The sequence below is a fragment of the Stegostoma tigrinum genome, chromosome 27 (genome assembly GCF_030684315.1).
Source record: "Stegostoma tigrinum isolate sSteTig4 chromosome 27, sSteTig4.hap1, whole genome shotgun sequence".
NCBI classification, from domain to species: Eukaryota; Metazoa; Chordata; class Chondrichthyes; order Orectolobiformes; family Stegostomatidae; genus Stegostoma; species Stegostoma tigrinum.
The window spans coordinates 43,805,951-43,821,226 of NC_081380.1; the positions used below are offsets into that span (position 1 = coordinate 43,805,951).

General features: G+C 44.0%; 1 protein-coding gene across 2 annotated transcripts in view; it reads right to left on the bottom strand.

The window, feature by feature from the left end:
* Positions 1-15,276, bottom strand: part of tbx4 (T-box transcription factor 4) — a 149,100-nt gene that overhangs the window by 26,189 nt on the left and 107,635 nt on the right. For both annotated transcript variants that reach the window (XM_048557358.2, XM_048557357.2), the window contains exon 6: positions 7,020-7,172. In XM_048557358.2, the coding sequence (XP_048413315.1) occupies positions 7,020-7,172 (153 nt within the window). The remainder of the gene's footprint in view (positions 1-7,019; positions 7,173-15,276) is intronic.

Below are 15,276 nucleotides of genomic sequence, written 5' to 3' on the forward strand. Positions count from 1 at the left end.
TTCCTCGGCTTGGAGGGGACCTTACGGAAGGTGGTGCTCCCTTGTATCTGCTGCCCTTGTTCTTCTAAATAGAAGTGGCAGCAGGTTTGAAAAGTGCTAAAGAGCCTTGGTGAATTTCTTCAATATATCTCGTGGATAGTACACACTGCTGCTACTGAGAATCGGTGGTGGAAGGAAATGGATGCTTGTGGATGTAGTGCCAAATCATGCAGGCTGCTTTGTCCTGGATGGTGTCAAGCTGCTTGAGTGTTCTTAAAGCTGCATCCATCCAGGCAATTAGGTGATATTCCATCTCACTCCTGATTTGGGCATTGTAAATGTTGGACAGGCTTCGGGAAGTCAGGAGGTAAATTACTTGATGCAGTATTCCTAGCCTCTGACCTGTTCTCATAGCCCATTGTGTTTATGTGGTGAGTCTAGTTCAGTTTCTGGCCAACTCATGCTATTGGTGTCCCTAAACACCAAAAACCGGCCCTCCAACCAACTTAGCTAACTAACAAACTGTCAGACCACTGCTGACAGAATCAGGTGAGGCCCTACAAAGTATCACAGCTCAGTAAAATTTACTGGTTCAGAAAAAGGATAGAGTGTGAAATCAAGAGGACAAGAACAATGTAGTTAAAAGGAACATGTTCAAAGAAATTACAGTGAAGATTGAAGTGAATGGTGTTACACTGGGAAAAGGGCAAAAGTTTAGAGCAGATGACAGAAGCCATAACCTGAAGATAGTGAGAGCTAACTAAGTGGAAGGGAGATGGTTGCATTGTTGGACCAGCAACCCAGACAACTTGAGTTCAAATCCCATCATGGCTGTTGTTGACAATTAAATTCAATTAATCAAATCTGGAATTGTAAACTAGTCACAGTGATACCCTACTGTCCAAAGTGATAAAAACCCATCTGATTTTCATTCTTTAAGGGAGGCAATTTAAGTAATGCACCTATTTGTTCTCCTATGTGCATGAGTACTTAGGGATTTTTATAAAAATATTCTTCGATATTGGCATCAATGGGTAGCCCTGCATATTCATTGAGAATCCTGGATGGGTGCAGCTCCAACAACATTCAAGAAGCTTGACACCATCCAGAATGAAGCAGCCCACACAATGGAGACTGTATCTAACCCCTTCAACTTTTACTTGCTTCATCACCAATTCACAACGGCAGCCTTGTTTACCAAGTACAAGAAGTGCTGCAATAACTCACCAAGGCTCCTTGAACGGAACCTACCAAACTCTAGACCACTTCCAGTTCGAAAGACAAGTGAATGCCACTACCTGCAAGTTCCCCTCCAAGCCTCTCTCTATGCTGACCTGGAAATTTATCACCATACCTCCACAGTCACTGGGCCAAAATCTTAGAAGGTTGTGGCTTCCAGGGGATCTTGTAGGAGAAGTGGCAAATTTAGAAGTTGCGAAAAAGCCTTGGTGAGTTGTAACTGTGTATCTTGCAGCTGGTACACACTGCTACTACCAGTTTGCATTGTGATGGAACAATGTGTTGGATAGAGTGCCAATCAAGTGGGCTGCTTTAACCTGAATGGTACTGCTTGAATATTGTTGGAACTGCACCCATCCAGAGTTCTCAATGAGTTGGCATGACAGGTGAAGTGAAAGGGTGGTGGTGGAAGCAGGCACTAAATTGTCATTGAAGTATGAGAGGTCATAGGGGTTGGGTAGAGGGCATTAAATTACATGAAATAACATTAGTAGGAAATTGAGAGTGTGTAAAATGAGGATTGAGAAGTGTGAGGATTGGAGTAATAGTTCAGGGTTGATGATTTTAAGATCCAATGAAGGTTTGATACAGATTTAGCATAATTCCCTGACTTTTCAATTCTATTTCTCTAAAATTTTTTGAAGAGGTGACAAAGAAGATTGTTAGAGGCAGAATGGTGGACATTGTCTATGTGGGCTTCAGCAAGGCATTCAACAAGTTTCTGCATGGTAGCCTGGTTAGTAAGGAGCTAGCCGGTTGGATACAAAATTAGCTTGAAGGTAAGAGACAGAGGGAGGTGGTAGAGGGCTGTTTTTCAGATTGGAGGCTTGTGGCCACAAGTATCAATGCAGGTTCCACTGCTTATCATAATTTATATAAATGATTTGAATGTGAATATAGGAGGAATGGTTAGCAAGCTTGCAGATGACACCAAAATTATTAGTGTAGTGGACAGTGAAGAAGGTTATCTCAGAGTAAAATGGGACCTTGGCCAATAGGCCAAGGAGTAGCAGATGGAGTTTAATATAGATAAATATGAGGTGTTGCATTTTGGTAAGGCAAACCAGAGCAGGACTTCTACAATTAATGGTAGGGTCTTGGCTAGTGCTGCTGAACAAAGCGACTTCGGGATGCAGGTTCATAGTTGCTCGAAAGTGGCACTACAGGTAGACGGGATGGTGAAGAAGCCATTTGGCACACTTGCCTTTGTTGGTCAGTGCATTGAGTGTGGGAGTTGGGATATCATGTAAGAAAGGCAAGGTTACAGTGATAATGAGCGATTTCAATATGTAGGTGGACTGGGAAAATCAGGTTGGTAGTGGATCACAAGAAAAGGAATTTGTGGAATGTCTATGAGATGGCTTTTTGGAGCAGCTGGAGTTGGAGCCCACTAGGAACAGGCAATTCTGGATTTAGTATTGTGCAATGAGGCAGACTTGATAATGGAGCTTAAGGTGAATGAAGAGATAGTAAGATATGGGAGTCAGAGATAACACAGTGTGGAGCTGGAGGAGCACAGCAGGCTAGGCAGCATTGGAGGAGCAGGAATGTTGACATTTCTGAAGAAGGGTCCCAACCTGAAATGTCAGCTTTCCTGCTCGTCGGATACTGCCTGGCCTGCTATGCTCCTCCAGCTCCACACTGTGTTATCTGTTAAGGTGAAGGAACCCTTAGAAGACAGTGACTATAATATGATAGATTGTACTCTGCAATTTGAGAGGGAGAAGGTAGAATCAGATGTAACATTATTACAGTTGAATAAAGGCAAATACAGAAGCATGAGGGAAGAGCTAACCAGAATTGACTGGAAGACAGTGGAACAACAATGGCAGGAGTTTCTGGGAGTAATTCAGGAGACACAGCAAAAATTCATCCCTCAGAAAAAGAAACATACTAAAGAGAGGGTGAGGCAGCAATGGCTGACAAGGGAAGTCAGGGAGAGTATAAAAGCAAAAGAGAAAGCATATAATGTAGCAAAGGGCAGTGAGAAGCCAGAGGACTGGGAAGCTTAAAAAGACCAGTCGAGAACAGCCAGAAAAGGAATAAGGAGGGAGAAGATTAAATATGACGGTAAGCTAGGCAGTAATATAAAAGAAGATTGCAAGAGTTTCCTTAGCTTTATAAAAGGCAAAAAGAGTGACAAAAGTGTACTATGGGCCACTGGAAAATGACGTTGGAGAAATGGGGAACAAAGAAATGGTGGAGGAATTGAATAAGTCCATTGCATCAGTCTACATGATGGAAGATATGAGTAATATCCCAAAAATTCAAGAGAGTCGGGGTGGGGGCAAGAGGTGGTGGTGGTGTGCAGAGGTGAGTATGGTGGCCATCACCAAGCGGAAGGTGCTAGAAAAACCGGAAGGTCTGAAGGTGGATAAGTCACCTGGACCAGATGGGCTACACCCTAGAGTTCTGAAGGAGATACCTAAAGAGATAGTGGGGGTGTTGGTGGTGATCTTTCGGGAATCACTTGTATCAGGAGGAGTCCCAGAGGACTGGAAAATTGCTAACATGACATCCCTATTTAAAAAGGGAATAATGCAAAAGACAGGAATTTATAGGTTTATTTGCCCGACCTCAATTGCTGGTAAGATTTGAGTCCACTGTAAAGGATAAGAATTTTTGTAGACTTGGAAGTGCAGGGTAAAAATGGGCAAGGTCAGCATGGCTTCATTAAGGGAGATCATGCCTGATAAATCTGTTAGAATTTGTTGAGGACAATAACAAGCAGTTTAGTCCAAGGAGAGCCAATGGATGTTATCTACCTGAGCTTCAGAAAGGCCTCTGATAAGGTGCTGCACAGGAGGCTGCTGAGTAAAATAAGGGCCCATGGTGTTAGAGGCAAGGTATTAGCAGGGATAGAAGATTGGCTGTCTGGCAGAAAACAGAGACTGTAGGTAAAAGGGTCCTTCTCAGGATGGCAGCCAGTGATAAGTGGTGTTCCGCAAGGGTCAGTGTTGGGACCACAACTTTTCACTTTATACATTAATAAACTAGATGAAGGAACTGAGGAGATTCTGGCTAAATTTGCAGAGGCTACAAAGATAGGTAGAAGGACAGGTTGAATTGAGGAGGTGGGGAGGCTGCAGAAGGATTTAGACAGGTTAGGAGAATGAGAAAAGAAGTGGCAAATGGAATACAATGTGGGAAAGTCAGATCATGCACTTCTGTAGGAATAATTAGAGGCATAGGCTATTTTCTAAATGGGGAGAAATTTCAGAAATCTGAAGTGCAAAGGGACTTTGGAGCCCTAGCCCAGGATTCTTTTAAGATAAACTTGCACGTTGTGGAACGCAAATACAATGATGGCAGTTACTCTGAAAGGACTGGAATATCAAAGCAGGGATGTACTTCTGAGGCTTTATAAAGCTCTGGGCAGACCACATTTCGAGTATTGTGCGCAATTTTAGGCCCCATACCTCAAGAAGGATATACTGGTCCTGCAGCATGTCCAGAGGAGGTTCACGAGAATGATCCCAGAAATGAAAGGCTTAACGTATGAGGAATGTTTGAGGACTCTGGGTCTATACTTGATGGGGTTTAGAAGGATGACACAGGATCTAATTGAAACTTGCAGAGTATTGAATGGACTGGACAGAGTGGACTTTGGGAAGATGTTTCCATTGGCAGGAGATTCAAGGACCCAAGGGCACAGCCTGAGAGTAAAGGGAAGACTCTTTAAAACGGAGATAAGGAGACACTTCTTCAGCCAGAGAGTGGTGAATCTTTGGAATCCATTGCCACAGGGGGTTGTGGAGGCCAGGTCATTGAATACATTTAAGACAGAGATAGGTTCTTGAGGATCGAGGGTTATTGGGAGAAAGCAGGAGAATGGGGTTGAGAAACTTATCAGCAATGATTGAATGGCGAAGCAGACTTGATGGACTGAATGGCTTAATTTCTGCCCCTATGTCTTATGATCTTATGTTGCAGCAGTACAGGACATTGATGAGGTCACTTTTAGAGTATGACATTCAATTCTGGTCTCGGTTAGTTCTTTTTTTGCATTCATTCACGGGATGAGGGCATCACTAGCAAGGCAGCATATATTGCCCATCCCTAATTGCCCAGATGGCAGTTAAGACTCAACTACATTGCTATGAATCTGGAATCACATCTAGGCCAGACTAGGTAAGGATGGCAGTTTCCTTCCCTAAAGGACTTTAGTGAACCAGAGGGGATTTTCCGACAATAATCTAATGATGACCATCAATCTATTGACTCTTAATTCCAGATATGTGTTGAATTCAAATTCCACCATCTGCTGTGATGGGATTCAAACTCAAGTCCCCAGAATGTTGTCTAGGTCTCTGGATTAGCAGTCCAGCAATAATATCATTAGGTCATCGCCTCCCCTGATAAGTGGGAGGTATAGGAAAAATGTTGTTAAACTTGAAAGAGTCCATGAAAGATTTACAAGGACGTTGCTGGGATTGGAGGTTTTGACCCTTAGGGAGAAACTGAATAGGCTGGTGGGTTTTCCCCAGAGTGTTGGAGGCTGAGGGGTGACTTCTCGAGATTTATAAAGTCATGAGTGGCATTTATAGGGTGAAAAGTCTAAGTCTTTTTCCTAGCGGTAAGGAGTCCAAAACTAGAGGGGCATAGGTTTAAAGTTAGAAGGGAAAGATTTAAAAGGGACCTAACGGGTAACTTTTTCACACAGAGGGTGATGTGTGTACACAGCAAGCTGCCAGGAGGAGCTGGTGGGGGCTGGTACAATTACAGCATTTGAAAGGCATCTGGATGGGTACATGAATAGGTTGGATTTAGAGTGGATTTAGTGTGGACCGAATGCTGGCAACTGGGACTAGATCAGTTTAGTATATCTCATCAGCACAGACAAATTGCCATAGAGTCACACAGTAATACAGCATGGAAGTAGGTTCATTGGCCCAAAATGGTCCTTGCTGATCATGGTGCCCACTCAGCTAGTTCCAATTGCCTGCATTTGGTCCATATCCCTCTAAACCCTTCTCATCCATGTACCTATCCAAATAATTTTAAAATGTTGCCATTGTACCTGCCTCAACCACGTTCTCCCGCAGCCCACCCCATACACGCACCACTCTCTGTATAAAGAAGTTGCCTCTCAGGTTCAATTTCCCCTCACACCCCAAACCCATGTACTCGAGTCTTCAGTTTCCGATCTTTAGGAAATAGACTATATACATTCATCCCATCCATGCCTCTCATGACTTTATACACCAGAATAAAATCAACCCCAATCTCCTACATTCCAAGGAATAAAGTCCTAACCTGGCCAACATCTCCCTATAACCCAGGCCTACTAGTCCTGTTGGATGGAAGGATCTGTTTCTATCTTGTATAACTGTAGAACTCTAAATAAAGCCTAGTGTTTGGTTTACTTTTGTAAAATGATCCTATTAACCCATGGTGCATTGTTTAATTTTTAGTGCATTTATACTCCAAGATTTCTTTGTTCCTGTACCACACCTGGACAAACAGCTTCTAAATAATATATGACCCACCTCTTCCTCTTCCTAAAATGTACAACCTCACATTTATCTCTGCTGAATTTCACTTCTGCCTTTTTGCTTTGACTCTGACTTTAAAATTTCTTGATTCACGGTCTATTTCTTCAGCCTTAACATTGTGGCTCAGATCACACAGTGTCGCTCACTTGTCATGGCACTGATCCAGGGCCCAATCTTAATTGTGGATAATGGGAGCCAAAACAGTATTTGGAGCTAGACAACTCCCAAGAACATTCAACATTCAGCAGTAACAGGATTGAATAGTTTCAAAATGGAAACATTAGGAGGAGATGAGAAATGGCTTACCTTATGATTCTGATATGATGTGACTGAAATGAATGTTGTCTCTGTGAATACATGGGTGGAAAAGGCCGTGTTTTTTGAGCCAAATGCGTTGTTTTCATCTGCTTTTACAATGTGGAGCCTTGGTTGGTATTTGTGCATAGAATTCAAAATAATCTGTGGAAAGGGAGACAAAAAGAATTCATTATTAGAATCATGAGTTGTCAAATAGCAGAATGGCATTTGCAAATGATTTGTTAGAGCAGGGAGTGAAAGAAGAATCTCATTTCAGACCTTCTGTCCCTTGCTGACTCCCAGCACAGCTCAGGGGTATGGAAGACAAAGGCAGGAAACCTTGTCGCACTGTATTGATGGTCTCCTAAAGTCTGTGTCACAGCAGCACACACATTACACAGCAATCATTCTAAATCGCACTGTCTACCATCAACAGGAATAACTAGAATAGCTCCTAGATGGACTCACAAGTCAAGTGGTGTGATTTCATTTTTAAAGTATCCACTCACTTTTGCTCTTCCTTTGCCATACAATGCTACCTGATTTCTCCCTCCACCCTCAAAAATGCTGCTAAGGATATTCTCCTGCCCTCTCTATTTTTTTAATGCATTCACAGGAAGTGGGAGTTACTGGTGAGGCCAGCATTTATTTCCCATCCCTAATTGCCCAGAGGGCAGTTAAGTGTCAGCCGCATTGCTGTGGGTCTGGAGTTACATGGAGACTAGACCAAGCAGTTTCCTTCCCTAAAAGACATTAGTGAACCAGATGGATTTTTCATGGTCATTATTAAACTCTTGATTCAAGATATTTATCGAATTCAAATTCCACCATCTGCTGTCAGAGATAATGAGAACTGCAGATGCTGGAGAATCCGAGATAACAAAGTGTGGAGCTGGATGAACACAGCAGGCCAAGCAGCATCTCAGGAGCATAAAAGCTGACGTTCCAGGCCTAAATCTTCATCCCGAAACGTCAGCTTTTGTGGACCTAAGATGTTGCTTGGCCTGCTGTGTTCATCCAGCTCCACACTTTGTTATCCACCATCTGCTGTGGCAGGATTTGATGCCAGGTCCCCAGAACATTACCAGGGTCTTTGGCTTAATAGTCTAATGATAATACCACTGGACCATCGCTTCCTCCATCTGTGTCCTTTCAACAGTGACCAATGTGACACAAGTGACCCACTCTAATTTCTCTCTTTCAGCCTGTCTCATTGAGGTCCATTCCTAGTGCGAGTCAGAAGCTTGTGCTGTCGAGATCTGGGAACCAAACTTCAGCTGACATTTTCTGATGAAGGGTCTAGGCCCGAAACATCAGTTTTTGTGCTCCTGAGATGCTGCTTGGCCTGCTGTGTTTATCCAGCTCCACACTTTGTTATCTTGGGTTCTCCAGCATCTGCAGTTCCCATTATCTCCTTCAGCTGACGTTCCTTTTGCAGTATTGAGGGTGACTCCACAAGCAAACTTGCTGTCTTTCAGAAGTGATATTAAATTCCAGCACTGGCATCTCGAGCAGACACACAGCATCCTGTGGCACTATTTTAAAGAACAGCAGGAGTGTCCCAGTCAACAGCGTCCCTCAGCCACGCCTTTAAAAACAGATGATCTAGTGATTTAGGTTTGTGGGATTTTGCTGTGTAAAAATGTGCATTTCCAACATTGCAGCAGTGTCTACACTTAAAGATGTAACTGATTGTAAACAATTTAGACTTCCTGATCCTGAGAAATGCAAGTTCTTTCTTTCCTGTCTAAGTTTTTGTGCACTGTTCACTGAATCTGCTTGACTTCTTTAACATCAGATTTGTGAGTTTGCTTGAACAAACGCACAGCCTTTTGTTTTGGTTAACAAAGTGTGGGGCTGGATGAACACAGCAGGCCAAGCAGCATCTCAGGAGCACAAAAACTGACGTTTCGGGCCTAGACCTTTCATCAGAGATTAAAATTGTATCCGAGATAGTGGGAACTGCAGATGCTGGAGAATCCAACATAACAAAGTGTGGGGCTGGATGAGCACAGCAGGCCAAGCAGCATCTCAGGAGCACGATGCTGCTTGGCCTGCTGTGCTCATACAGCTACACACTTTGTTACCTTCATCAGAGGTGCTGTTTTTAAAAAAGTCACCGGTATCATGTTTGTCCAGGTGATTTCAGGTTACACAATTTTTGATTAGTCTGTCAAGAGATTTCATAGAATCCCTACAGTGTGGAAACAGGTCCTTCAGCCCAACAAATCCACACTGATCCTCAGGGCATTCTCCCAGGCCCATCCCCCACATCTACAAACACTACAGGCAATTTAGCACAGCCAATGCACCTAATCTGCATACCTTTCGACTGTGGGAGGAAACCAGAGCACCCAGAGGAAACCCACGCAGGTACGGGGACAATGTGCAAACTCTACACAGACAGTTGCCTGAGGGTGGAATTGAACCTGGGTCCCTGGTGCTGTGATGCTGCAGTGCTAACCACTGAGCCACCATGACCCTTTGGCCTGAGTTTCAAGTGCAATTGGTGGAGAACTACTAAATGGTACAACTTATTCACAAGTATAAATTGGGACAGTCCCTAACTCACCTTGCAACAGATAAATCCAGGTTTTTTTTAAAAGAGGCCATGTTCTAGTTTCTACTGACAGGGCTTATACTGAACCTTTCACTTTTCTGATTCAGAAGCAGAAACACTAAAAGCTGACTCCTGAGGAGCAGAAACAACCGTGTAATGTCACTTTCATGTTTATTGTTGAATTCTTCCAGACAGCATAAGGAACAACAACTGAAGGAATGTTTGGAATGTTAGGAATTCCAGAACGTTGCAGCTCAGCGGCAGCGGTGGAAGAGAAATTAAATTAAAGGAGCCTTCTTTTACATGAACATAGAACATAGAACAGCGCAGTGCTGGCCCTTCTGCCTTCGATGTTGTGCCCACCTGTGAAACCAATCTGAAGCCCATCTAACCTAGACTATTCCATTATCATCCATATGTTTATCCAATGACCATTTAAATGCCCTTAAACTTGGTGAGTCTACTACTGTTGCAGGGAGGGCATTCCACGCCCTTACTACTCTCTGAGTAAAGAAACTACCTCTGACATCTGTCCTATATCTATCACCCTCAATTTAAAGCTATGTCCCCTCATGCTAGCCATCACCATCCGAGGAAAAAGGCTCTCGCTGTCCACCCTATCTAATCCTCTGATCATCTTGCATGTCTCTATTAGGTCTCCTCTAACCACCTTCTCTCTAACGAAAACAGCCTCAAGTCCCTCAGCCTTTCCTCATAAGACCTTCCTTCCTTACCAGGCAACATCCTGGTAAATCTCCTCTGCACCCTTTCGAATGCTTCCACATTCTTTCTGTAGTGTTCAGGGGTGTGTGGCTTATAGGGGGATGTGTCTGGGTGGGATGTTTCAAGGGGCAGTGTGGGCTTGTTGGGCTGAAGGGCCTGTTTCCACACTGTAGGGAATCTAATCTAATCTAATGCGGCAGCCAGAACTGTACGCAATACTCCAAGTGGGCCACACCGGAGTTTTGTACAGCAGCATGACCTCATGGCTCTGAAACTCAATCCCTCTACCAATAAAACCTAACACACCGTATGCGTTCTTAACAACCCTATCAACCTGGGTGGCAACTTTCAGGGATCTATGCACATGGACACCAAGATCTCTCTGCTCATCAACACTACCAAGAATCTTACCATTAGCCCAGTACTCTGTATTCCTGTTACTCCTTCCAAAGTGAATCACCTTGAATGATTTCTGTTCCTGGTACAGCCTTCTAACTATGATGAAATCTTTAAGTAAGGAAATGCATCAGTATGTATTATTTAAAATAGGCCAACAGGGCATTGCTTTCCTGCTGGTAACTTTGTCAAGCAGTGATCTCAAAATGAACTACTGTCCAGGTGTAAGCCATGTACTGTCCAAAACGAACTTCAAATGCAAAAGATCACAGATTCCTCCTCGAAGATTTGAACACAAAATCCAGGCTGACACCACTGAGGGATAGCCGCAATGTCAGAGATGCTACCATTTGAATTAAATTTTAAACCCAGGCCCTGCCTGCCCTCTCAGCTGGCTATTAAAGAGAGCTAGGCGCTATTTTGAAGATGTGGTTTTCTCTGTGCACTGGTCAATGTTCAAGAGCAGTAGGAGCAGGAGTTGGCTATTTAGCCTTTTGAGTCTGCTCCACCATTCAATATGGCCATGTCTGATCATTTACCTCAGTGCCCTGTTCCCCCTTTCATCCCATACACTTATATCCCTTTAGCCTTTAGGACTATATCTAGCTCCTTCTTGGAAACAGTCAATTTTAGACCTCAATTGCTCTCTGTGACAGAGAATTCCACAGGCTCACCACTCTCCATGTGAAGAAATTTCTCCTCTCAGCCCTAAATGGCCCATCCATATCCATAGTTTGTTACCCCTGGTTCTGGACTCCCCGATCATTGTGGAAGATCCTTCCCGTGACGAACCCTGCTAGAATTTTACAGGCTTCTCAATTACATCATTAAAATAAAATATCTGCTTATTTTTGGGCAAGTATGTTAAGTGAAAATCAGCTGCTGTATTTCCAACATAACAGTGATGACACTTCAAAGAACAAAGAACAAAGAAAATTACAGCACAGGAACAGGCCCTTCGGCCCTCCAAGCCTGCGCCAATCAAGATCCTCTGTCTAACCTGTCATCTATTTTCTAACAGTCTGTGTCCATTTGCTCCCTGCCCATCCATGTACCTGTCCGGATATATCTTAAAAGACGCTAACATGTCTGCGTCTACCACCTCTGCTGGCAACGCGTTCCAGGCACCCACCACCCTCTGTGTAAAGAACTTTCCACGCATATCTCCCTTAAACTTTCCTCCTCTCACTTTGAACTCATGACCCCTAGTAATAGAGTCCCCCACTCTGGGGGGAGAAAAAGCTTTTTGCTATCCACCCTGTCTATACCCCTCATGATTTTGTAGACCTCAATCAGGTTCCCCCCTCAATCTCCGTCTTTCTAATGAAAATAATCCTAATCTACTCAACCTCTCTTCATAGCTAGCACCCTCCATACCAGGCAACATCCTGGTGAACCTCCTCTGCACCCTCTCCAAAGCATCCACATCCTTTTGGTAATGTGGCAACCAGAACTGCACACTACTCCAAATGTGGCCAAACCAAAGTCCTATACAACTGTAACATGACCTGCCAACTCTTGTACTCAATACCCCGCCCGATGAAGGAAAGCATGCCATATGCCTTCTTGACCACCCTATTGACCTGCGTTGCCACCTTCAGGGAACAATGGACCTGAACACCCAGATCTCTCTGTTCATCAATTTTCCCTAGGACTTTTCCATTTACTGTGTAGTTCGCCCTTGAATTTGATCTTCCAAAATGCATCACCTCACATTTGCCCGGATTGAACTCCATCTGCCATTTATCTGCCCAACTCTCCAGTCTATCTATATTCTGCTGTCATCTCTGACAGTCCCCTTCACTGTCTGCTACTCCACCAATCTTAGTGTCATCAGCAAACTTGTTGATCAGACCACCTACACTTTCCTCCAAATCATTTGCATATATCACAAACAACAGTGGTCCCAGCACAGATCCCTGTAGAACACCACTGGTCACAGGTCTCCAATTTGAGAAACTCCCTTCTACTACTACTCTCTGTTTCCTGTTGCCTAGCTAGTTTTTTATCCATTTAGCTAACACACCCTGAACCCCATGTGATTTCACTTTCTCCATCAGCCTGCCATGGGGAGCCTTATCAAACGCCTTACTGAAGTCCATGTACATGACATCTACAGCCTTTCCCTCAATCAACTTTGTCACGTCCTCAAAGAATTCTATTAAGTTGGTAAGACATGACCTTCCCTGCACAAAACCATGTTGCCTATCACTGATAAGCCCATTTTCTTCCAAATGGGAATAGCTCCTATCCCTCAGTATCTTCTCCAGTAGCTTCCCTACTACTGACGTCAGGCTCACCGGTCGATAATTACCTGGGTTATCCTTGCTACCCTTCTTAAACAAGGATTAAACATTAGCAATTCTCCAGTCCTCCAGGACCTCACCCGTCTCTAAGGATGCTGCAAAGATATCTGTTAAGGCCCCGGCTATTTCGTCTCTCACTTCCCTCATCAACCTGGGATAGATCCCATCCGGACCTGGGGACTTGTCCACCTTAATGTCTTTTAGGATACCCAACACTTCCTCCTTCCTTATGTCAACTTGACCTAGAGTAAGACCTCAAAATGACTTCATTGAATGTAAACTTTTAAAAAAAGAAATAAGAACGAATTCAATAAAATAGAGATGCTGGTGAGACGTTGTGTTGTACCGGCATGATGTGGGAGCTGCTGGACCCCACTGTGATTCACAGTGACCACACCTGTAGCCAAGCGTTGGTTGCTTGAAGAACTCAGGCTCAGAGTTAATAGGCTGAAGTCTGAGCTTCAAACACTGCGACATATCAGAGAAGGGGAAAGTCACCTGGATGTTGTGTTTCAGGAGGCAGTCACATCCCTTGGATTAACTATTTGAAATTCAAGCAGTGGTCTGGAACAGGAGGGTGTGACTATTAGCATGGCAGGTAGAGGTATCGAGGAGGTAGTGCTGACGGAGTCTCAACCCTTGAGGCCTGAAATGTCAGCCTTCCTGCTCCTATGATGCCGCCTGGCCTGCTGTTCAACCAGCTCTGCACCTTGTTATCTCAGATTCTCCAGCATCTGCAGTTCCTCTACCCTTGAGCTTATTTGAGATTTTTGCTCTGTGTGGCCGAGAGTATGGGGCCTGTAGGGAGGATTAACAAACTGGCATCACACCATGGCGCAGGGAACTGTTCAACAGCAGGAAGGAAAATGTCGTTATAATCAGGGATCGTACAATCAGGGGAATAGACACCATTCTCTGTGGCCAGGGTCGAGTGTCCCAACGCCCAGCTTCAGGAGATCTCATCTGGCCTGCAGAGGAACTTGGGAATGGGAGGGGAAAGATCCAGTTGTCATGGTCCATGTAGGTGCCAATGATATGGATAGAAAGAGCAGAGGTTCTGCTGAGGGAATATAAGCAGCTAGGAGCTAAATTAGAAAGCAGAACCAAAAAGGTAATAATCTCTGGATTACTACCTGAGACACAGGTTAATGGGTACAGAGTTACAAGATTAAAACAGTAAACGTGTGGATGAAAGATTGGATGTGGGAGAAATGGGTTCAATTCATGGGACATTGGCACCAGTACTGGGGAGGGAGGGAGCTGTGCCAATGGGACCAACTCCACCTGAATCATGCTTGGGCGAGAGTCCGGACAAATCACGTAACTAGGGCTATAGAGAGGGATTTAAAGTAAATTGTGACGGATTCGGGTTCGGTTGCATGGAAAATGATAAAATCAAAGACACATTAGTAATTGAGCTGATTGTTACCAGAAGGAAGGGACAGAATGTGTGAAGATCACATTTATTATGTTGGTAATTCTGTTCGAACCAGGAATTATGCACAAGGTAGGCAAATGGTAAATCTGAACAGGAACACTTTATTGAGATGGTCCCACTTCCACAGCCACTTCTAGACTGCTCCAGGCTCTGCCCCACCAGGTCACCTGACCAGGTCTCTTAAAAGGGCAGCACCAATAACAATATTGTGCCGAGGACTGCAGGAGTTAGGGAAAAATCAAAAAAAACTCTTAAGGCTTTGAAACTTAAAGCACAAAGCATTCAGAATATCACAAGTCAAGGTCACACGGACTCTTGACTAGTTGGGCGGGATGTGGGTAGGGTGCTCAGAAGAGGTTATTGAAGTTTCCACAAGTGATAATGAGACAGTGTATGGAAAGGGTCAGCACAGTAGATAAGGGAACAGTAATGAGAAGGGGGGTAGTCTATGCAGGACTGGGGGCCTTAACTGTGTTCAATATACAAAACAAGGTAAATGAGCTTGTAGCACAGATTGAAATTGTAAGATACAATGTTGTGGGCATCTCAGACGTGCGACTGCAACGAGATCCAGGTTGAGAACTAAATATCCAAAGATACACGTCCTATTGAAAGTGCAAGCAGATGGGCAGAGGGGTTACCTTGTCAGTAAGAAATGAGATTAAATTGGTCACAAGAAGTGCTATAGGGTCGGAAGGTGTGGAATCTGTGTGAGCAGAATTGAGGAAGTGCAAAGGAAAAAGACCCTGAAGGGACTGTGAATAGTCAGGATGTGGAGCAGAAAATAAATCAGGAGGCAGGAAAGGTGTGTCCGAAAGGCACTGCAGCAATAATCATGGGAGA